The 24311-nt window shown below is 39.1% G+C and overlaps 1 protein-coding gene across 1 annotated transcript; it reads right to left on the minus strand.

The window, feature by feature from the left end:
- Positions 1-1995: 1995 nt before the first annotated feature.
- LOC124862553 (myosin-4-like) lies at positions 1996-24311 on the minus strand. The gene is made up of 40 exons (XM_047356534.1): positions 23810-24311; positions 23527-23739; positions 23273-23416; positions 20708-20864; positions 19163-19190; positions 18972-19080; positions 18794-18886; positions 18653-18716; positions 18469-18567; positions 18289-18392; positions 18055-18193; positions 17865-17983; positions 16870-17019; positions 16607-16777; positions 16220-16526; positions 16036-16112; positions 15859-15946; positions 14604-14721; positions 14409-14532; positions 14194-14330; positions 12292-12547; positions 11972-12214; positions 11722-11898; positions 11500-11645; positions 11269-11359; positions 10166-10555; positions 9961-10087; positions 9761-9879; positions 9474-9670; positions 9212-9395; positions 5817-5982; positions 5608-5732; positions 5213-5521; positions 4726-4929; positions 3301-3426; positions 3057-3227; positions 2854-2958; positions 2673-2768; positions 2458-2589; positions 1996-2376 (listed from the first exon to the last, which is right to left on the minus strand). The coding sequence occupies exons 2-40, from the start codon at positions 23728-23730 to the stop codon at positions 2356-2358; spliced, it is 5817 nt and encodes a 1938-aa protein (XP_047212490.1). The 5' UTR covers positions 23731-23739; positions 23810-24311; the 3' UTR covers positions 1996-2355.

Genomic DNA, 24311 nt, shown 5'->3' on the forward strand with positions numbered 1-24311 from the left:
CAATGATAAAACACACTCATACATGGCATAACCCGACAGCATATGTGAGAGCACAAGATCAAGGCTTAGACTCAAAATCAATTACAAGAAGTAAACCTTTTCCCGGTGTTTTGAGATTGCTTTGAACTCACCAACACTCACCAGCTCTGGCAGCTTTGAGTCTTTCTGGAATTCATGTAGGAAATGTGGTTTATTAGCCTAACTGTGCCTCTGGAAACCATCAACCCTGCTTTAATGTTATTTATTTTTACAGTGAAAGTAAGGGAAACTGGATTTGGATTGATATTGCGATAGATCTGCGAGGCCTCCAGTCTCTACCAGCACCTCCTGCTGCTGGCAGATCAATTGTTCTGTCAGTCTTGGTACACTGTATTTTTGTAGCTTTGCAGCAGAAATAACAGGGTCCATTTTGTGTCTTAATCCACAGTAACAGAGCCAAACAGAATAAAACAATGGCAATGGAAATGATCAAACTATCTGCTTTATGTCCAAGATGCTTTTTGGAAAGTTATTCTCATACATTGTGTTTTAGAGATATTCATTGTCTGTAACTTGCATCTTTTGCAGCCAATCCAGGAAAGAGGGTTCTAGCTGGGATTATTTTACAGCGACAGAACCACAACGTCTGATGGTATGACGTCGCTTACACTCTAAGATCTAACAATAGTTGCTCCGAACCTTTTGTAACTGCAACTGTTTAAATCATTTTGGTCATGTTGTACATTTATGCACAGAATGAAGAATTAAGTCAGGCTTTTGTTGAAGTTTATATAAACACTGTTTGACCGAATAGATTTTTGTCACTGTGGTTACACTCTAAAACATAAATAGAATTTTTCCAATCTTTTTGAATTTTACAGATAAAAAACTGAACTCTTGTTTCTTATTAGCAGTTATGCTATACATTTTTACACGAGTATGTTACCAGCAGAACTCTGAGGGTAACCTGCTGCTTTTTGATGTTCCTAGGACTCGTCTTGTGAGATGAGGAGACAAAACTTTATCTGTGTGGCTCCCAAAGTGAAATAATCACTTTGAATGATTTTATGTTTCTTTTAAAGACTCTTTAACTTGGCTTTTAATTCCAGTTGATGCAAAGTATCAGGCTGGTTTTATTAAGATATTTTTATTTAATCTTTTATTGTTTTAACTGCTCTAATTCTGTTAGTTTTGGTGTAGATTTATTTTATTGCTAATTGCATATTTTTTATTTCTTTAATTTTATTGATCAGTGCAGCACCTTGGTCACTCTGGGTGTGTAAAGCGCTTCATAAATAAAGCTTGACTAATTGATAAAAAGTAAGCAAAATGACTTGACAGTTTTAGAAAATCTGAAACTAACTTTGTTTCATTTTAAATGAATTTGAATGAAGACATTTCTGTGTGCATCTGAGTCTGTGGTAGCAGAGAAAGAGAACCCACTCTTATCAGGGTAACAAAGAGGTATTTCACAGCAAGGAATCTTTTTCCTATGGTTACCCTCTAAAACCTAAGTAAAATCATTCCTAACATGGTGAAAATGGTGAATGAATGTGGCTGACACAAGCCTCTGTGTTCACCTGATTCTGTGGTAATAGAGACAGAAAGCGGATGTCTACAGTGGTGATTTTCATTGCGATTACACTCTAAAACAAATAAAATCACCTCCTGAAAATGTGGAACATAAATTTGTTGGATTTAACATGCAATTTACAGCTATAAAATTGTAATTAATGAAGCTGTAAACCTCTGATACTATAATAGCAGTCACACTGTTAAACATTAGGAAAATCAATTGTCCCAGCGGAAGTGTAAACACCTTCAAACAATTTGCCAGTGGCTTAAAATCCTAAGATACTGTTGGAATAAAATTCTTCAATTACATCACATTTCTCTCCTCAAAATTTCATGGCTTTCCACACTCAGGTATCTCTGCTGTGGTCATGCATGGATGGGTTAGGTAGGTTCTGGTTTAGGGTCTCTACAGTGATATAATAAGTATAAAAATAATACATCATTTTCATATGTATATTTTAATGCATTTAAGGCAACATACAACAACTATGACACACACAGAAAGCAGTTCCTGAAGATAACTGCTCCACCTTTAAAGTCAGGATGTGTAAAATATGAACGTACACTGCTTTAGTGCCCTCTGGTGGTAGAAAAATACCTCTGCAATAGATGGCATATTGGAGTAAAGCACTTATTCCAACTGTAATCAGCATAAAGTCTAAAATAATCCATTATCAGATTAAATTTTGCACAAAATGACTTTAACTAAAAACAAAAAACACCTTTGGTTAGGAGTATGTTGCAAACTAACTCAGTTTCAAACAGAGAAGGATCTGTTGTCTTCATGGCAGCCCATGTTGACTACTCTCCGCTGTCTTTTGGCTGAAAAAAAAATGAAAAAACATAAAGTAACTGCATAACTTTATAACAGTTTACCTTTGGTGTACTATATGAATTCCACACCTTGCCCAAATCACGACTCTTTGCTTTCATTTTATTTATCTGCGACTCAGCAATGTCTGCCCGCTCTTCAGCCTCCTCCAACTCGTGCTGCACCTTCCTCAGTTTAGTCAGATGGTTGTTGGCTTGCTCTTCCTGTACAACTCAATTTAAAAAAATAACAATAAATCTGCGCAAATGCCTCTTTAACCGACAGAACATAGTGATAGGTTACTTACAGCCTCTTCAGCCTGGCGCTTGTACACTTTAACCTTCAGCTGGAGTTTGTCCACCAGCTCCTGCAGCCTCATCATGTTTTTCCTGTCTTCCTCAGACTGGTTTGTGGTTTTGAAGGGAAATTAAGGATCCTCATATCTTTTATCTTTTGAAAAGTTCTCTAAAATTAGAGGTTCTTCTTACCTGATATGTTAGTTCCTTGATCCTGCGCTCAAGTTTGCGAACACCTTTAACAGAGTCAGACCCGTGTCTTTGTTCTGCTTCAAGCTCATTCTCAAGCTCTCGGACCTGCAGAAGAAGATCAACAGCTCACATGTCTGAAGTCTCCACTGTCCATCTCTTAGATTATAGTGCATCCAGAGGGCTGGAGATCTGAAATAATTTACCCTTGCTTCCAGCTTTTGGAGTTGCTTCTTCCCACCTTTCATGGCCAAATTCTCAGCCTCATCGAGACGCTGCTGCAGGTCTTTCACCGTTGCCTCCAGGTTCTTCTTCATTCTCTCCAGGTGGGCGCTGGTGTCCTGCTCTTTCTTCAACTCCTCAGCCATCATGGCAGCCTGAAAAGTTGGGTGTAAAAGCCAAAAGCCAGCTGCTTTCCACAGGGTGAAATACATATATAAATCAACTTACATCAGTGATGGCCTTTTTAGCTTTCTCTTCAGCGTTCCTCGCTGCCTGGACACTGTCGTCCATCTCGCCCTGAATCATAGACAGGTCAGCCTCCAGCTTCTTCCGGCTGTTGAGCAGGCTGGTATTCTATAAGCAGACATTGGTGTGCAGGAACACACTGATTGTGATAAATGCTTATAGGTCAGAGGTAAAAGTCTAACTAACTTTAGCTTCTATACTTCATTGACATGTGAAGCAGTAGGAAAGTATTTTTAAAAGTGCGAGGGGGTGGGTAAGCAATCAACATTTAATTGTGCAAAAACGTAATCAGCCAGTGATTGAAACTGGCCTCAGACCAATAATCTAACCCAACTCTAACCCCAATGTCAAGATTTTCGTTTTCTTTCTCTGTCAAATGCATTAAACCAAAATATCCCACTTTTTCAGTCTGTTAATGCATCAGCAAATAACCTTTTAATTTGATCCACTTCGTTTTAAGTTTAGTAAAAAATTACAGTTCGGGACATATGCTTTGATGCATCCTGTGATCCCTTCGTTTCCATCTTTCACTTAGCCTGCAGCTTCTTTTCTCTATAATAGACAGCGTTTGTTACATTAAATTTTTAAACTAGAAAACATTTACACAAATTAGTTGGTATAACTTATAGTCATCAGAAAGAAAACCGGAATAAATCAGAATAGATATTTCAGATGCCTTAAAACAATATTAGCCTTTAAAGAGATGACGTGATTGATTTTATAAGTTGAAACCTGTATAATACCAGCTACAACAACATTCAATTTCTCTTTGGGATTAATAAAGTATTTTTGAATTTTGAATTGAAATATGTCTTGGTAACTATTTCTGTGTTGGTTTGGCCAAATTTTTTCGATCATTATCTTGATGAAAGACCCCATGATGACCCAGTTTTCTACAGCCAGAGAACCAGATCGGTGCAATATCATTATGACACTAAAAGCCTGCGTTCCATTAAAGTTTTTGTTTTCTATCATGCTGTTCCTGAGTGGCAGTGCAAACCTCAGCTATATACATCCCTAAAGGTGGATGTTCTACGTGGAAACCTAGAATGATCATGAACAGACAAGTGCTATTCAAATAAACTGTTTGGCAGCTGATGTTTCTTCAGTACTATTCTGACTTTTTTCATGTCAAGGTTTAGTGTTTTCATTGTTATTGTCATAAATTTGGCAGAAAAAACTAACTTGGGAAATTTAAACATGGCGCTCACTATATTTAAAAGGTTGCTAGACTCCATGACGAAAGCAGTTCTTTTCTCTGGTTTAGCAGAGTCTTGGTATTATGGTCTCAGAGCCAGATCCACAGCTTTGGGCCATGGAGCAGAAGTCCAATCAATCACTACAAATCCATACTCACCTGACGAAGGACTACAGGGAAAATGTATTGGATGGATGAAAATACTGAACCTGTGAGTGAAGCAGCTGCACTCTCTCACTGGCATCCAGCAGCTCTTGCTCTGCGAGCTTCCGACTCCTCTCAGTTTGTTCCAAAGCTGCGCGGATCTCCTCCATCTCAGCCTGCATGAGGCTGTTTCTGCGCTCAGACACGGCAACCTCCTCTTTCAAGTCGTTGTTGCTCCTCAGGGCATCGTCAAGGTGAATCTGGAGCTCCTGAACAGCAAGAATTATCAAAAGATGCATCGCTGGATTGTATTTTATCAGGGTTCCTGCACGTTTTACGTGTCATTATTTTAATATTATGTTAACTTAATAGTGTTGTATGGATGGATGGATGACATGATGGTGCCAGTCTGACCTTTTTATATAAAATCAACATAAAAAGCTGGTTGGGGAAGCTTGTTTTTCAGAAATCTAGAACATGACGGAGAACAAGTCCACCTGGTTTTAAAGCAAATATATCTAGTTCCTTACTAGCTCTGAACAGATATCGCACCTTGACCTGAACTTGTATGTTCCTCAGTTGTTTCTGAGCCTCGGATGCTTGCCGGTTGGCGTGGCTCAGCTGGATCTCCATTTCATTCAGGTCTCCTTCCATCTTCTTCTTCACTCTAAGGGCGTCATTCCTGCTCCGAACCTCGGCGTCCAAATTGCTCTGCATGGTGTCAATGATTCGTTGGCTGTTCCTCTTTAGCTGTTCGATGTCTTCGTCCCTCTCGGCTATCTTCTTGTCCACCTCGGACTTCACCTGGTTTAGTTCCAGCTGGATCCGCAGGATTTTGGAGTCCTCGTGCTCTAATGAGGCCTGAGTTCATAAAAGAGATGCGGTTTCAGTCGAGCGTGGAAGAAGTCACATGATTATTTATGGCTATTGATTTTCTTCTAACACACCTCAGCTTCTTCCAGAGCAGCCTGGGCCTCTAACTTCTCCTGCTCAGCTTGCTTCTTGGATTTCTCAAGCTCATGGATGGCTTTGCCCGTTTCTCCCAGCTGTTCTGTGAGGTCCATTATTTCCTCTGCAATGAAAAGAAAATCTGGTGATTTGTTATCTGCCACCAACAAAGCATTGGTATGAACCAAAAATAAGGCTTTTTACTCACGTTGCAGATTTTTATTCTCTCGTTTGAGGGTCTCCAGCTGCTCCAGGCATTCTTCAAAGACATTCTTCATCTTGAAGTTCTCAGTCCCCAATGACCGGAGCTCTTTTAGAGTGGATTCCAACTCTGCTTGACCCTCCTTATATTTCTGCTTCCACTCAGCCACAACCTGTACACACAGAAGCAAATGCACTTCTGTCACTGTTAAAGCAAAGTGCTTTTATCTGTACAGACCAAGGTTGCTTAACTAAATCGTTAAGGTGAAGTTCTGTGAAGTAGCCTTCAATACAGAAGTTATAGTTTTCTCACTGCAGCTTGACTCAAATGTTTTCTAAACTCTTGGTGAAACTGGAGTTATACCAGCAAGCCTCAGGCTAATAAAACCATCAGTTTCAGGTAAGACAGCAGCAACAAACCACAGTTTCATGGAAATGTGTAGAAGTTTAAAATCATTCCTTCATGGTAGGATGACCGAGCCTCATGTTGACAAGAACATTTCTTCTTGGTTCTCCAAATTCAGTTTTTTGCCCTTAAGGGTTTTGATTGGGGAGCTGTTGGCTGGACTAGCTGAAACCACTGGTACGGCTAAAGGTGTTCATCCATAGTTACTAAGGTTAAAGGAAAATGTCTTATTTCAAATGTGTAATAATATTGCTAACATTGATTTGATTCATAACCATGTCCATATGTGAACAAGAGCTAAACTGAAATACTGCGACACTCTAAAACGAGAGATCCAACTTAAATGAATTGCTTCAACTGGTAACAAGTCACTGAATTAAGTTTATTCAAGTTAATTCATTTGTTTGTTCAACATGAAGAATTTTTCCATTTTTCATTTTCATTTAATTTCTTTCAAATAAAGAATTCAAACGCCTTTAAATAATTTTTAGGGAAACCCAACACAAAATATTAAGTTTTTCCCAAATAAAAAAACTAATTATTTAAATGTACATTATTACTCACGCTATATTAAAATACAGCTTTAATATAAATTTATCTTAAATGTGTGTTTTAGCATGTTATTTTAGTTTTAATAATAGGTATAAAATATTTTCTTGGTAATCAGAAATTCAAGTTGGCTAAAAAGGAAATCTCCATTGCATAAAAGAAACATTTGAAATTATATTGTGAGAACATTACAAATTCATTAACAGTTTTGCACAACTTCCATCCACCCATTTTCTAGACCCGCTTCTTCCATACAGGGTCACAGGGGAGCTGGTGCCTATCTTCAGCAGCCTACAGCTAAGAGGAAACGTACACCCAGGATGGGTCGCCAGTCCATCGCAGGGCAACACAGGGACACACAACCATTCACACCTAAGAGCAATTTAAAGAGAGCAATTAACCTAACAGTCATGTTTTTGGACTGTGGGAGGAAGTCAAAGTACCTGGAGAAAACCTACGCATGCACGGGGAGAACATGTAAACTCCATGCATAAAGACCCCCTCCAGGAGTCGAACTCAAGACCTTCTTCCTGCAAGGGAGCAGTTCCACCATGCAGCCCTTACTTTAAAACATTAAACTCAGAAGGGATATTGGTTTTCTCCTGAAGTGGGGTTGTGAGTGTTTATAAATACTTAATATTTTTGACAACATCATTCTAGATTTTGGAAGAGTTTTTCATGCTTATTTAATCACATCAAACAGCTCAAACCTCATAATGAAACTTGACATGGGATGTTTAAATGATACATTACTGTGTGACATTTACTTAACCACAAAGAATGCAAAACCTTGTTGAAGCCCAGATTTTTATGCAGACTGGTTGTTACCAGTGATGTTTTACAACTATAAATTATAATCAAAAACTGCTGATCACAGGGTTGGTTTATGTTGTGAAAAATTGCCTTTTGTCATAGCTGCCTTCTGAGTAGCCAATAGATTAGCTTGGGTCCCTGTCAGAAATTCAGTTTTGATGACAGTCAGACTTTTTAAGGGTATCTTTTTAGGCACTAGTGACATTTATTTTTAAATGTTTCTTTAAAGTAGATTGACAAGAAATTGGGGGGGGAGAGAGCTGGGAAGAGGAATACAGCAAACTCAACATGTTGGGATTTGATCCCCTGAAAGCCAGTGCTGAGAAGTAAGGCCCCTATACATGGTTCACGTGTAACCCCCTGTACCACCAGCACCGCACCAGACCCAATGAGAGTTAGATTTTTATAGTCACAAGTAGTTTTTTTAAATAAAAATGCCAGCTAGTGCTGGGATATTATGCGTTTTTTACATCAAATCATCTGTAAGCACCACCTAACACACTTCTGTTAGGATACTAAAGCTGCATTAAACTCAACTGGTTCACTTGAACTGAAAATAAAAAGTTACTTTCAGATGAAAATGTGTGACTTTTAAGTTATTGAACATATCAAAGTAAGTTGTCATCACTAACCCGAAACAATTAAGTAAGATTAATGTAGATAAGTTCTGAACATGAACTACAGCCCAAATACTCTTTTTAGAGCGAACAGTGTAGATTCACTAAGCTGAAATTTAATTTGCCAAGGGTCAGATCTTAGAATCTTGACTTTTCCTCATTCCTGGTGGCTTGACACAAAACAACTAACAATCAGCAATCCAGCATAGAAAGACTGTTCTCTTTCACCTAGTAGTGGATGTGGCTTTCATCTCACTCTGGAACCCCTCCTGTTTATAATTCACAACATGGTCATTATGCAAACCATGTTCTTCCAGGTTGACATCTTAGGGATAAAGTTTACATGGCTTTGACAAATACTAAGGAACATGGCTGAAACAGAGCTGTAGAGTGATTCATATTGATTCATAAATGTAAAAAAGTGGCAAATATCACCTTGGAAAAAATCTAAACGCTGTTTTTCTTGAACCACATTTTGGCAACACTTTGAACCTCAGGTTATTCACTTTAATTCAGGCAATGTTTAAGTATTTTCTTATGTTTTCTTGTGTTTTCTACAGTTACAGAATAGGCGAATTACCAAGTTAGGTGTGAAAAAGTAATGGTCCAAAATAGGTGGACGAGCAGAAAAGCAATAACTGTTTAAATCATGAGCGGGTTCACAGCGGCCCAGTTTCTTAACTTCTGGACACCCACATACATCATGTTGTAAAAAAATGTGCCCCGCATCTGAAGCAGTTCTACAGTGAAACTATTCAGCCTCATGAAGGCCCCCCTTGTGACCAGCAACAACCTACATCAAGTACTGGTCACACTGCTTTAACGGTACGATGCTCCTGCAACTATATGATGACACTTTAGCTCCACTCCCATTCTAGGTGTGCCTGGAATGAGTCTGTCTGGTCTCTACCAAGTATTTTATAACTGTACCTGTGTCGTTGTTCTTTAGCTGTTTTTGCATACTAAAAGTCACTTGGATAATGTGTAGACAAAATGTCTTAGTGTGTGTTATCAAACCTTGTCAAAATTTCTCTGCTTCTTGTCCAGAGCAGCAGCAGCAGTGTTGGACCTCTCCATGTCCATCATCAGGTCCTCCACCTCACCCTGCAGACGCTGTTTTGTCTTCTCGAGAGAGGAACACTTTGAGTTGACAGCCTCCACGGCTTCTTCTGCATCCTGCAGACGCAGAGCTAACCTTTTCCTGTGGAAAAACATTGACTGTGTCATAAGAATCCCCGCAAAGTGCCTTGTTGTGAACCGATGTGGACATTATTCCTACTTGGCCTCCTCTAGCTCCTCGGTCCGTTGGATGGCATCGGTCTCATATTTGTTTCTCCACTGAGCGACCTCGCTGTTGGCCTTGGACAGGCAGCGGTGCAGCTCGGCTTTGGCTTCTTGTTCCTCCTCATACTGCTCTCTCAGGAGCTCGCAGTCGTGACGAGCTGACTGCAAACTGTGTGCCAGCGCATTTTTAGCCTGAGCAGAAAGCAAGAAACCTTATTATCACTATAATATAATAAGATAATATATTATATAAGGTGCCTATGGTTATTTTTAGGACCTTACCTTCCCCTCCTCCTCATGAAGTCGCTTCAGCTCCTCAATCTGCTGAATGAAGCCTTGCTTTGCTCTGGTCAGCTGTAACATTAAGGATTCCTTCTCTTCCAGATGGCGAGCCATCTCACCTGGTGGATTAGTAGAGATCAGTGTATCTATGAGGATATCAGATTTTTCTCTAGGTTAGAGTGGAATGAATAAAATCTCACCATTTTCTGTCGTTAGCCGAGCTTTCTGGCTTGAAAGATCATTTATGAGCCTCAGATGCTCCTCCTCTTTGCTATTCACCTCACTCAGTTGATCTTCAAGTGAATGGCACATTTTCTCCAAATTAATCTTGAAGTTTGAAAAAGGGAAATGTTACTTCCCTGTTGACTAGGAGGGGAAAATTAGATGTTAAAGTTCACAACCAACCTTTGCTTTGGCCAAAGTTTCCATGTTACTTGATAAGTCGTCCAACTCCAGCCTCAACTCGCTCTTCTCCTTGTCTAGCTTCTGCCTGACTCTCTGGATGTTATCCAGCTGGTCTCCAATCTCAGCCACGCTGTCTGCATGTTTCTTTCGCAGAGTGGTGGTTGTGGCTTCATGCTGCAGCGAAGACTCCTCCAGGTCCCTACGCAGTTTGAGGAACTCTGCTTCACGCTTCTTGTTTATCTCGACCTGAGCGGCAGTGGCTCCGCCAGCCTCCTCCAGCCTCTCGGTGGCCTCCTCCAGCTCCCTGGACAGATCGGATCTTTGCTTCTCCCCTTTAGCTCGAGTTGAACGTTCAGCTTCAATCTCCTCTTCCAATTCCTCAATACGAGCCTTTTTAAAAATTTTATAAAATGCTAGTTAGAGAGCCAAAATATCACAATCACCCAGGATGAAGACTTGAAGAAATTCATTTCCACACTGTAAAATTTTAATCTTCTGCTCTGGCTACCACATGGTCCAGGACACCTAGCCCCAACGTGTGCTACGCCTAATATGTTTTTAAATTGGTATGTGTTTCTCTACAAGTTTTCTTTGATTTCCATTAAAAATGCTTAAATACCAATGCTTCACCAGTAGTTGCAACACTGTCAACATTGAGAGCATCAAAATGAACAAAAGAGCATCTTGAGAATAGTTAAAGCAACGCTACGCTAAATATTATGTTTCTTTTGACGTAGTTTACCATTTGCTATCAGGGATGTCTTCAGTTTACAGGCTTCCTACACTCTTGTCGGAATTTAATATTCCAACCTTGACTTTCCAGACTCAGTTTTCCAGTGAGCTGGACAGACGGACGGACAAAACTGAACTCATGATGTTTTCAAAAGAGTTCAAGCAGGAGAGCTTAGCAATGACGGTGGGCCAGTTTTGACCACACCGTAAGACGAAATGAAACTTGGAAAATGTGGGAAATTACTTATTTAAAGCATTCAAATTTTCACAAACGAATCCACAGACAGCATCCAGTTCAGCCTCAAGCAACAGATGTAGTGCAAGCTGTAAACACAGAAAGAAAACGGTTCATCTGATGTGATCTTTCTCACCTGGAGCTCTTTTATTTTCTTCTGCAGCTGACCGTTGACTGCTTGTTCATCTTCTATCTTTCTCTGCAGCTGTGAGAACTCAAAATCTTTTCTGCAAAATGAACCAAACCTCACTGTTCATTAGCATGAAATATAATCACATTTTATTTTGAGAAGTGTATGTTTTGAACTCCAAATGCAACATCATGTGGGGGGGGGGGGTCATTAAAGGGGACAACATTAACATCTTACTTTTTTAGCTTTTCATCTAGCTGCTGTTTGTCATTTTCCAGATCCATGATGGATTCCTGAGCAAGTTTTAGATCCCCTTCCAGCTTCCTCTTGGCTCTCTCCAGATCCATGCGGACCTTCTTCTCTTGTTCCAGAGAACCTTCCAGCTACAATTAAGAACTTTTAGAGTCATTTAAAGGTACATGAAAACCACGATAATCTTTGTTGTTCTGAGCAACTCACATCGTCTACTTGCTGTTCCAGTTTGGTTTTAGCTTTGGTCAGAGAATTTACTTTGTCCTCCTCTGACTGCAAATCGTCCAGTGTTTGCTGATGAGCTTCTGTCAGAGCTTTCTTCTCTTTGGACAGTTTGGACATGTTTTCATCTTGACTCTGGAGTTCCTCAGTCAGGTTTTTCACCTAGTCATGGATTAGAAGGACAATGTTATTGTCTTCCTGAGGTACTTGATCCAATTGTAATTTATCTGCCAACCTTGTTTTCTACAGCGTGCTTCTCCTTCTCGACTTTGGCTAAGGTGAGCTCCAAGTCGTCGATGTCCCTCTTCAGTTCAGCGCACTCGTCTTCCAGCTTTCTTTTTTTGGCTGTCAGCTCAGCGTTGACCTCTTCCTCATCTTCTAGTCTCTCCATCACCTCCTTCAGTTTGGCTTCTAGCTGAATTTTGCTTTTGATGAGCCCTTCACATCTCTCTTCTGCATCCAGTAGGTTGTCAGCTTCCTGAAATCCAGTTTGCGTATCAGTACCAGAGAAAATAAATCATAGCAGAATATAACACACTCTTTGGTTTAACCTACTGCTTGGACATGAAGCAGTAGATCGTTCTTCTCTTGTACAATCGAGACCATCTTCTCCTCAAGCTCCTTCCTCCGGTTCTCTGATTTCGCCAGGTCCTCCTTGAGTTTAGTGAAATCCACCTTCATCTGGGCCATCTCCTTCTCTGCTTCTGCACTCTTCAGAAGAGGTTTTAGCTTGAAATACATCTTCATCCATGGCCAGTGCTTAACGTTCATGAAAGAGCGGAAGTTGTACTGGATTGTGTAGATGGCCTCCCTGTTGGAGTAAAACATCTGCCTCAGCCATTTTATTGATGTCTTCAGTAACATTACAGATTACACATTTAAAGAGCTAATGAGGATAAAATAAACACATTTAAATTACATTTTAAACCTGAATTTTTGTTTTTACCATGTAACACAGGAAACGTATTATCTCAAGAGCTCTACATTTGGTTGTTGTCAGTTTTTCTTTCAACTTTGGTAAAATCATTACACTGGACATGTCACTTTTGAGAATGTTTTACAAGCAGATACCTTTTCACTAAACAGACTTATTAGTTTAGAGGAGTGTTTCCACTGTGGGATGCAGGAAAAAATCTGACAAATACGGGTAGAAACACAGAAAACAGCCCTGGTAAATCCATCTACTATCTTCAGTCTTTATGCTCAACTAATCTAAGCTAAGCTAAGCTAAAATAAGCTAAAGTAAGCTAAACTAAGCTCAGCTAAACTAAGCTAAGCTAAGCTAAACTAAACTAAGCTAAGCTAAACTAAGCTAAACTAAGCTAAGCTAAGCAGCTTTGTTTGCTTGAAAGACAGAGACATTAGCTGTCACTGCATTCTACCTCCAGTCTTTATGCTAAGTTATGCTAACTAATTGCTATCTAGCTTGACATTAGCCTACTTTTATCTCACATAAAAGGTAGTTAATCTACATTTACATTCTAACGTGTTTAAACTTTATGTATTTATTTATGAATTTCTATATTCTTACATGGATTTGCTAAAATGTCTTTAGGATCATATTTTTAATTAAAGCAAACATGCAAACCTATATTTATGTATGGGATAAAATAATTGTGTGCACAGTTTTAAAACTATTTGGAGCAGAATTACCAAAGTTCTGCATAGTTCTAAATAGATATGTTTATCTCTTTCTGTTTGAACTTTAAATAAATAAGATTAAATCTAAAACAAAGCAAAGTGTGTTTAACTATATTGTTTATTTGTATAGACATTTCAGTCTGCTTTTTGCTTCATAGTTTTGTAAGAACCCATAGAAAACAATTGATTAAAATTTAGGACTCGATCAATAATTTTCTCCTATTACTTTAGGTAGCAGTACATTATACAGTGTGTGTAAAATTAGCAAAAAACAATATAATAGAATCTAGGTGAAAGGATTGAGAAAGCCCAGCCGGCTATAGAAACACAACCTTTTGATTTAAACCACTGTCATGGCAATAAATTCATTTCTGCTTGTATAATCTAAATATCATCTCAAAGGTATTTTTCTATATTTTCAGTGTGTCTCCTAATGCTGTAGGACTTACATTTTTTTTATTAAATCAACCCAAAGTTCAGAGTATGCGCACTCAAACTCAAATTCATTCCTATTCTTTTCAGCTCTGACTTTCTTTTCGAAAGCTTTCTTACCTTCTGTCATCTCTGAAATAAAAACTGTAAAATGTGCATGTGTGGCCACTAGAAGGTTCTCCCAATCGTGGTTCAACAAACTTTGGATATGACTTTCAGTTTTACACAATGACTGTTAGGGATTTGTTTGAGGCCATTCCTGTTTGTATTTCTGTCTGTTTAATAGGAAGAGTGGTGCTTTGGTGCCCCTTGTGAGAATACATTGTATGTTTTTATGTGTGTATGTGTTTCGCCTTCATGCTTAAAAGCAGTTAACATGTTTACTTTCTGGCCACCATCTTCTGATACTCCATTTGTACGAGGTATCCGCGACACAAAGCCTGAACAGACATCACAACCTGGGCTAAACGCTCGTCTCTCATCTCTTCCAAAGCACCCAGCAGGCCGGCTTTAAAGAACACCTGAAATTAGAGACCATTATTTCTGTATTGGTTATTTTCTCTCAGTATTTTTATTGTTAAACAAACAAAAACAAAAACCTTAGTGTGTCCAAACTTGTACTGCGTATGGTCCACATCAATTGAGCTCAGCAGCTTCTCTGCAGCTTTCTTGTTATCCATGAACTGTCCCTCCGGAACTGCGCTGGCATTAAGAATCCTGTATCTGAGAAAGGAATTTTGATCTGAGTATGAGGCTTTACCTTAAGCAATGTTTAGATGTGGCAATTTATTTACCTCTGTTTGAAATCTCCATATAGGATCCTACTTGGAAATCCTTTCCTGCAGATCCGAATACCTTCTAGAACACCATTACATCGAAGCTGGTGTATAACCAGCTGGTTCTCCATTTCACCTAATTCAAGAGAGATTATTTCCTGTCTTCTTAATATGGAAAAAAGTCAGTTCAGCTTATTTACTTTCCGCCAGTTTAAGTTAACAGCTGTCACCTCATTCCCTTTACATAACAAATAATTTACACTACAGGTCAAAAGTTTTAGAACGCCTTTCTCATTTAATGGTTTTCTTTATGTTTTGGACTATTTACATTGTACCTGGATTCTCAATGAAGGCATCAAAGCAGTGAATGAACGCACATGGAATTATGTAGCAAACGGAAAATTGTAAAAGAACTTTAAATATGTTTATATTTTAGATTCCTTACAGTAGTCGCCCTTTGCTGTGATGACTGAAATATTAACCTTTGACCTTCTCTCAATGAACCTCTGTGAAGTTCTTTCAAGACTCTCTGGAAAACCATTTCAGGTGACCACCTCATGAAGCTCATGGAGAGAGCGTTAAGAGAGCAAAGCAGTAATCATAGCAAAGAGTAGCTATTTGGAAGAATCTAAAATATAAATATGTTTTTATTTACTACATAGTTTCATGTGTGTTCATTCACAGTTTTGTTGCCTCTGGTGAGAAACTACAATGTAAACAGTCAGAAAAATAAAGAGACCCATTAAGTGAGAAAGTGTATCTAAAACGTTTGACCGGTAGTGTATATTAAGAAACATATAATTAAGTCACCCGGCCGGGGGTCTTTCTGCGTGGAGTTTACATGTTCTCCCCGTGAATGCGTGGGTTCTCTCCGGGTACTCCGGCTTCCTCCCACAGTCCAAAAACATGACTGTTAGGTTAATTGGTCTCTCTAAATTGCCCTTAGGTGTGAATGAGTGTGTGCATGGTTGTTTGTCCTGTGTGTGTCTGTGTTGCCCTGCGATGGACGGGCAATCTGCCCAGGGTGTACCCCACCTCCCGGCCACAGACTGCTGGAGATAGGCACCAGCATCCCCACGACCCACTATGGAAGAAGCGGTAGAAAATGACTGACTGATAATTAAGTCAGTCCAATACAGTGTAATCATATAGACATACCTCCTCCTAAGCATGGACAGGGCAGAAGTGTAAAGGAACAACTTATTTTTAACAGGAAGAGACCTCCACCAGAAACAGACTCAGTTTGTGTCTAACACAAAAACCACAGAATTACCTGGTGTTTTGGTTTCATTTGGTATCAAGCAGCGCACAAAGTGAGGATGAGTAGTTCTCAGATTGGTCATGAGCTTCCCAAGATTCTCCTATTAGAAAATTCAGGTGTCTTTATTCTAATCTTATTTCTGAATTTCAGACTGGTGTAAAGCACAGGATTGGTTGGGAATGTTGTTACCCTGAACAGAGCTGATACTGTTTGGAAGGACGCTCCCTTCTTTTTGGATCCCTTCTTAGATCCCCCTCCAGCTGCATCTGCGTTAATAACAAATATCAAACAAAATGTTAGATTTTCCCAGATTATTTTATGAAATATACTATAGCATTAAGGAGATAACAAACCAAATGATAAATCCACTAACCATCAGTTCCAGAGAAGCTTGCATACAACATTGCCAATATTCTGTTTGATGACTTTTGATAAAGTTGAACCACCGACTCGTTGAGCGGGTCCTTGTTCTTTTCAAGCCAGCCAGTGATGTTGTAGTCAACATTCCCAGCATAGTGCACCAAAGTGAAGTGAGCTTCAGGCTTCCCTTTGACCACTTTGGGCTTCAAGAAACAGTTGTTCTTGCCAAGATGTTGGTCGTACAGTTTGTTCTTGAAAGAAGTGTCTGATGATTTTGGAAACATGCACTCCTCTTCAAGGATGGAGAAGATTCCCATAGGCTTAAAAACAAAACATTCCTATAAATAGCATGACAAAGCTTGCGAAGCTCTTCGGTGTAATACACAAGATTTGCCATTACCTTTTCAATGAGCTCAATGCAGGCTGCCAGATCCATACCAAAGTCAATAAACTCCCATTCAATCCCTTCCTTTTTATACTCTTCTTGTTCCAGCACAAACATGTGGTGGTTGAAAAACTGCTGCAGCTTTTCGTTGGTACAATTTATGCAGAGTTGCTCCATGCTGTTGTACTGAACACAAAGGATGAAGATCATATTTAAATTAAGTCACAGTGTATAAAGTTATGTTCTGGGAAACATACGGATAAATCCCAAACACCTACATCAAATATCTCAAAGCCAGCAATGTCCAAGACTCCGATAAAATGTTGTCGAGATTGTTTGGTGTCGAGCTGCTGGTTGATTCGTAAGACCATCCACAAAAACATCTTCTCATAGACCGATTTGGCGAGAGCACCGATGGAGTTATATACCTAAAGATGGTGGAAAGATGAAATGAAAGTTTTGACTCAAGACCAAGTTTAAACTTTCAGACCAATGCAACACATTTTTCCCTCATTTTTCAGTATTCCATTTACTTTTTGTAACACACCAGGATCACTGGCAGTGAAACAGCCCACAGCATGATGCTGCCGTGACCATGCTTGACCCTTCTCAAAGGGTCAGTTCTTCAGCCTCACTTTGACTTCTCCAGACAAACCTCTTGTCACTGTGGCTAAACAGCTCAATTTTGGCCCGTCTGTCCATAGATCTTTTCTCCAGGATGCATTTGTCTTGTTCAAATGGGCATTAGCAAATATCAGTCAAGTTAGGGTCACGTGGTTGAAACATGGATACTTGGTGTTCGAACAGGACAGTGATTTCAAACATACAAAACTGGTTTGGTGGCATTAAGCCTCTATAACAGCCTTCTAAAACCTCTGCCCTCGAGCCTGTTAAAAACTCAAGGGGTGCTAAAGGACATATAAGCTTCAGGTATGTCCTTCACAAAGTATCAATTTTAACCCATTCAAAAATGTGTGAACTATATTTTAACAGCAGGTTTATGTCAGGGAATCAACCAAATGAAATGAACTCAAGAAGAGTGGTGAAAAATATACCAGAGGCTTGTTAATAAGCAAAAAAAGATTGTGGCCGAGGTGCAGATTATGACCCCTCTGAACCTCTACCCCCAGCTCTTAATTTGAAATTATTCATGTTGTATGTTTAACTATTTGCTCTCAACAAAATTATTGGCAAAAGGTCAACATAAAAAAATAATAAAACAACTCCTGGAAACAAAGAATCACTAAAAGACGAGAAGAGATTTTGATGATACCTGCTGCACATTTTGCCCTTTGGTCACGAACTCATTTCCAACCTTTACTCTGGGATAGCAGAGGTTTTTCAGGAGGTCAGCAGAGTTCAGGCCCATCAGATACGCAGCTTTATCAGCCTCTGCAAAGACAGACAAATTAAACGTCTGTTTTCAAACCAATCTATCATAAACTGCACTTCATCATCCCGACCTTCTGTGCCATCAGGCTCGGCCTGCTCCTCCCGCTGTTTTTGCTTGAACTTCATGTTGCCGTAATGCATAACAGCTCCAGTCAGCTTATAGACAGATGCTTTCTCATCAGCCAAAAAGCCCAGGATGTCAAAGGCTTCCTGTGTTTAAATAAAAAAGGTTAAAAGGCAAAGCAACATGTAAAGCTACTGAAACCTGGCAAAGAGCACCCTGCGTTTATATAGAATCAACTCACATCCGTTGCCACTAACTCGTCTGCATCGTTGATGCTTTTCACGCTGATTTCCCCCTGACTGATGAAGGCAAAGTCATACGGGTTGGTGGTGATGAGAAGCAAATCTGAAGAATGGAAAATCCTGTTCAAGTGTTTGTACAAATTACAAAAAATGAGACAAATAAGAAGGAAAAACATTACCGATAAGTTCAGGCTTCTTGTTGCATGTGAGCTGGTAAAATATGTGATAACTGCGCTCAGCTTTGAGCTGAAATGTCACTCTTGATTTTTCCAGTAGATCTTTAAGAAAAAAGAAAAACATGAAGATTTTCTGCTTCAAAGCAGCATACTGTATTCACATCTGTCCTTTTTAATATAACCTCACATGTTTCGATGTCTGCAGATGCCAGTTTGCCAGTCGTGCCAAAGTGTATTCGGATGAATTTACCCTACAAATGAAAAGGTGAGTTATCTTAAGCTGATCAAACTCCAGTTTAATCAAAGTAAAGCTAGCGGGCTGACTCACAAAGCGAGACGAGTTGTCATTCCTTACAGTCTTGGCATTCCCAAAAGCTTCCAGCAGTGGGTTGGCCTGGATGATTTGATCCTCCAGAGTCCCCTGATGAAGAGTCAACATGTGAATGTGTTAACACCCCTCCCGCCTTGCTTTCATTAAAACAAAAGAACTGTCTCTATGTGCTCACTTTTATTTTGCAATTGGTCTCCTTTTTCTTGTCTGTTGCCACGGCGATCGTGGCAAAGTACTGAATGACACGCTTGGTGTTGACGGTTTTCCCAGCACCAGATTCCCCACTGAGAATAAACATTCAAAACTCAGCTCTATTTATCACGGTGGCCTCAAAAATAGAAAATCATCCCTCTTAAATAAACTTACGTGATGAGAATTGACTGATTCACACGATCTAAAACCAGAGGACAGGGATGTTCAATTCAATTCAATTCAGTTTATTTATATAGCGCCAATTCACAACACATGTCATCTCAAGGCACTTCATAAAGACAGGTACATACATTCCTATTAATCCTAACCATTGAACAGTGCAGTCAGATTCAGTTATTTATTCAAATTGGATAAAACATTTTTCTGTCTAAGGAAACCCAGCAGATTGCATCCAGTCAGTGACTTGCAACATTCCCTCCTCCCGGATGAGCATGTAGACAGTGGACAGTCACTGGCGTTGACTTTGCAGCAATCCCTCATACTGAGCATGCATGTAGCGACAGTGGAGAGGAAAAACTCCCTTTTAACAAGAAGAAACCTCCAGCAAAACCAGGCTCAGTGTGAGCGGCCATCTGCCACGACCGACTGGGGGTTTGAGAGAACAGAGCAGAGACACAAAAAGAACAAAGAAGCACTGATCCAGGAGTACTTTCTATGGGATGGAAAAGTAAATGTTAATGGATGTAGCTCCTTTAGTCGTTTCACCTAGAAAGAAAGAACAGATAAACTCTGAGCCAGTTTTCAAGGTTAGAGTCTGAAAGAGAGCACATATAATTAGTTACAGTAAAAGCTCAGTCAATCGCCATGTCTAGGAGAGAGAAAGGGTTAAACACTGAAAGACAGGACCATGTGGATCATCGGTAGAGGGTGAACATTAAGTTGTTGCCAGCAGAAGCTTGGACAATGCCCCTCTCCAGAAAGGTGTCCCAGGTAGACACAGAGCCAGGCCAGGTGTAGCTTCTAGGAAGAGAAAAGAGAGAACAAGGTTAAAAGCTGAAATAACAGCAAATAATGCAAAATTGGAGAGTAGTGTGAGAATGTAGCGAAGAGGGTGAAAGTGGTCATTTTGTCCTCCAGCAGCCTAAACCTATAGCAGCATAACTACACAGATAGCTCAGGATAGCCTAAGCTACTCTAACTATAAACTTTATCAAAAAGGAAAGTTTTAAGCCTAGCCTTAAAAGTAGACAGGGTGTCTGCCTCACGAACTAAAACTGGGAGCTGGTTCCACAGGAGAGGAGCCTGATAACTAAAAGATCTGCCTCCCATTCTACTTCTAGAGACTCTAGGAGCCACCAGTAAACCACCAGTCTGAGAACGAAGTGCTCTGTTAGGAACATATGGACCAATCAGAACTCTGATGTATGATGGAGCTAGATCATTAAGGGCTTTATATGTGAGGAGGAGAATTTTAAATTCTATTCTGGATTTAACAGGGAGCCAATGAAGGGAAGCTAAAGTAGGATAAATATGATCTCTCTTTTTAATTTTCATCAGAACTCTTGCTGCAGCATTTTGAATCAGCTGAAGGCTTTTAACTGCATTTTGTGGACATCCTGATAGTAAAGAATTACAATAGTCCAGCCTTGAAGTAACAAATGCATGGACTAGTTTTTCAGCATCACTCCTGGACAGGATATTTGTTACAAACAAACAAGAATTCTTTAACTTTTTGTGCTGGTTTTGTTGTTGGATTACCAGTGAGCATGAACTGGTAGGCGTTGTCAGACAGGGCAAAGATGTGAGGAGGAACCTCCATCTTCTTCTTGCCTCTGTAGGCCCGGACCACCTCAGGGTTGTAGACTGGCAGCCATTTGTAAGGGTTAACGGTCACACAGAAGAGTCCAGAGTAGGTCTGCATGGAAAACACATTTTAAAAGTGTCACACAGTGGGTAAAAGTCATACAGAATTCAATATAAAATAATCAGAGCACATATACGACGGATTCTTCATAAAATGAAGAACATTATGGAGAACCCTGAGCATCCTCTTCATGAGACTGTCCTACAACAACAGAACGTCTTCAGTTAGAGGCTTCTTCAGATCTGCTGTAAGACGGAGCGCTACAGGAGATCCTTCCTGCCCACAGCCATCAGCATCTACAACGGCTCTTTGAAGAAACCTTCATAATGAGCTACAACAACATTTAATTTCCCTTTGAGATTAATAAAGTATTTTTGAATTGAATTGAATTGAATTCAATAATCCATGTGTAATCTCTTACATAAAACCAAGACTGAACATACATAAAATTAAAAGCATCAACATCTTGCAGTGAAATAACTTTTTATACAGATTTCTGGATATATTTTGAGCTTTTCTGTGTTTTTTTTAGCAGTTGAACAAATTATTTTTAATCAATTTGTGCTTCTTTAAAGGTGTTTTACACCTTTTTCAACATTACATGATACAATACAACACAGAGTAATACCATGGACTATGAGTACATGATGAAGGATTGATGCAATTATCGGGGCTTCTTTATATAAATAGAATATATTACAAAAGTAGAAATATATCTATATGACTGGATTAAGCTGATTTGACCTATTTGTTCTTGTGAAGTTCCTTAATATGACTTGTTGTGAACTGGTGCTCTATGAATAGATTGAATTTAATTGAATAACAGAATGCCATACAGTATGATATGAACAAAATAAAATGACACAATACTATATGAAATTATATGATTCAATGTGATCAATAAAATATAATACTATATGGAATGACTGGATACAACATACTGTGATACTATAAAAAATGCAACACAATATGAAATGAAATGATACAATATGATACAATGTAGTAAGATATGTGATATGAAATAACACATGATATATGATACATGATACAATACTATGCAGTATGATATGATGCAGGGTGTAACGTAATAAACATGACAGAGTGTGTTATAGTATGACATGATATCATGATGTATGACACAGAATATAATACAATACCAGGCAATACGAAAATAAAAACTTTACAGTACAATAGAAACAACCTGATGACATGAAATAACACTATATAATGCAATATATCACTTTTTTTACTATTATTTTTACTAGTATTGTGTGTTATAATTTTTCATCGTCTTTGTATTTATTGTCTCTGTTGCTTTGCACCTCTTTGTGATTTTCACCTGCATTCTGGCCTCTAATCACCGAGGATGTTTAACATTTCCTTGCATCATTTGCAGCCTTAGTTTATGGTCAGTTATACTTTTTCATCCAGTTTGAAGTAGTTTGCTTCATAAATCTGTTCCTATCGAGCCTGCTAGGTTAATCTTCTGGTGTTACATTTGCAATGTACACCAGTAGAGATACCAAAGTCCTAAAATTCACTATTGAGGGTTAAATTGAGATAGAAGGCTAGCTTATTAACACATTTTCTTGTATGATAATTTTTCCTTTGAGAACATTTAGTACGGTATACAAAACCAGAACTGAAAACATGCATGACTTTTTTCTGCAAATGATTCGATAGGGAACAGAGGTTCAGTAAATGCTGCTCTGCAAAAAATGTGTTCCTACATAAAATCTGAAGCTCATTAGTCTTACTTGACCTTTTCAGAAATTACTTCCACTTCTGATTAGCTGAAGAAACATTTTTATTCATGTCCACTTCAGTACAAATCACTAAAAGCGATGGAGGACAGCAGCGACAGACAGTTCATTCTGGCTGATACCAGAATACCAGTAATGGCATCATTAGCATATGATGAATATTTAGGCTAATCATTGCGGGAAAGGAAAAAGTATGCAGTTGAATTTAAATCTGTCCATTTGTAAACCAGAACAATATATTGTATTGGTTTGATCTGATTTTATATTTTTTGTTATAAATCAGATATTTTTGCCTTGTAAATTGCATTTGTTGTAAAGATATTACTACATCTATGAATGTCATACATGCACTATAAAGATTTCATGAAATGTTCTTTACAATAAAACACACAAAATCCAAAAATATATACTCCATTTAATCTGATCATATAGACAGATCCAAAGTCAATTGCATACATTCTAATCCAGCACTATTTACATATTTTTACTGAAATGACTTCAATTTTTAGATTTTTTGATCTGTAGTTGTAAAAAGATGGATTTAGCTGCTTTCAGAGCAGTTTGTAAAACTAATTCATTATGGGGTTGCATGGGAAAACATTTTAAACCTCACTAACAGGTTTTCTTGCAGTTATATTTGCAGTTAAATCCTTCTGTCTTCACAGAGAAAAATCATCTATTTTATGTGTGACTTACGTAGATCATCCAGGCTGCATATCGCTCCTTCAGGTTGAAGAGCACTGCAGGTTCATTGAGGTGCGTCATCATCACCATGTCCTCAATCTTATCAAACTTCGGGGGATTCATTGGAAACACCTGGTCCTCCTTGACAGTTAAAGTCTGGAAAAGACATTTAAATGTAGATAAGATCAGAAAACACAACGTGCTCTGGCAGAAGTAATAGATCATATTCAGAGGTGTGTTTCAGTGTATTCCTGCTGTTCACCTACTCTATCATCAATGGTCTTCACGGTGACTTTGCCCTCAACTTTGTCCTGGATCTCAGCCTTCACATACAGCTCCTTTTCATCGCTTACAAAGCATGCCGTCTTGCTGTCAAACGGGCGGTTCTGAGCCTCAGCTCGCTCCTTCTCTGACTTGCGCAGGTACTGGGCTGCTGGGCCGAAAACTGCCATTTCCCCATCAGAGCTCATTTTCTTCTGCTGGATCAAACGCCACACCTTCAGCAGCACATAGATTATTTCATGCATGGAAAAGCATTGCTATACTTACCAAACTGCAAGTTATCAGAATGGGAACTGAAACACTCAAGTTGCCTCAAGGTTTTCAGAAAGGCTGCACAGTAGTCGCTACAGAGTGCAAGAACAAAGCAGTTGTCCCTTTGTTTATATACCGTAGCTCTGTCCTTGACGAGAAGCCTTTCTCCTTTACATGGGCATCCGCCGGTAGAGGTACAAACGTGCTGCTCCTCGTACACAAGGATGGGTCAAGGATTAGGCACAAGAAGCAGCACTGCCATATTTAGCTTTTGACGCCATGGATCATCAGATTTTAAAAATAAAAAATCCTGAATAAAAGTTTGAACAATAGGGCAGGTGGACCATACACTGAAGCTTTGAGTATTCCAACACAACAGTCCTGGGTTTTACTTCCTCCTATAGTTTAAATGGAGTCCTCTTTTCTGTCCAAAACGTTCACCAGTGACAGTTCACAAAATATAGTGCAGTTTCCTGTTTTGTAAAAAGACATATTTTAAGCATGTGTTCATTGGTTA

Source organism: Girardinichthys multiradiatus, chromosome X (genome assembly GCF_021462225.1).
Source record: "Girardinichthys multiradiatus isolate DD_20200921_A chromosome X, DD_fGirMul_XY1, whole genome shotgun sequence".
Classification (NCBI taxonomy): domain Eukaryota; kingdom Metazoa; phylum Chordata; class Actinopteri; order Cyprinodontiformes; family Goodeidae; genus Girardinichthys; species Girardinichthys multiradiatus.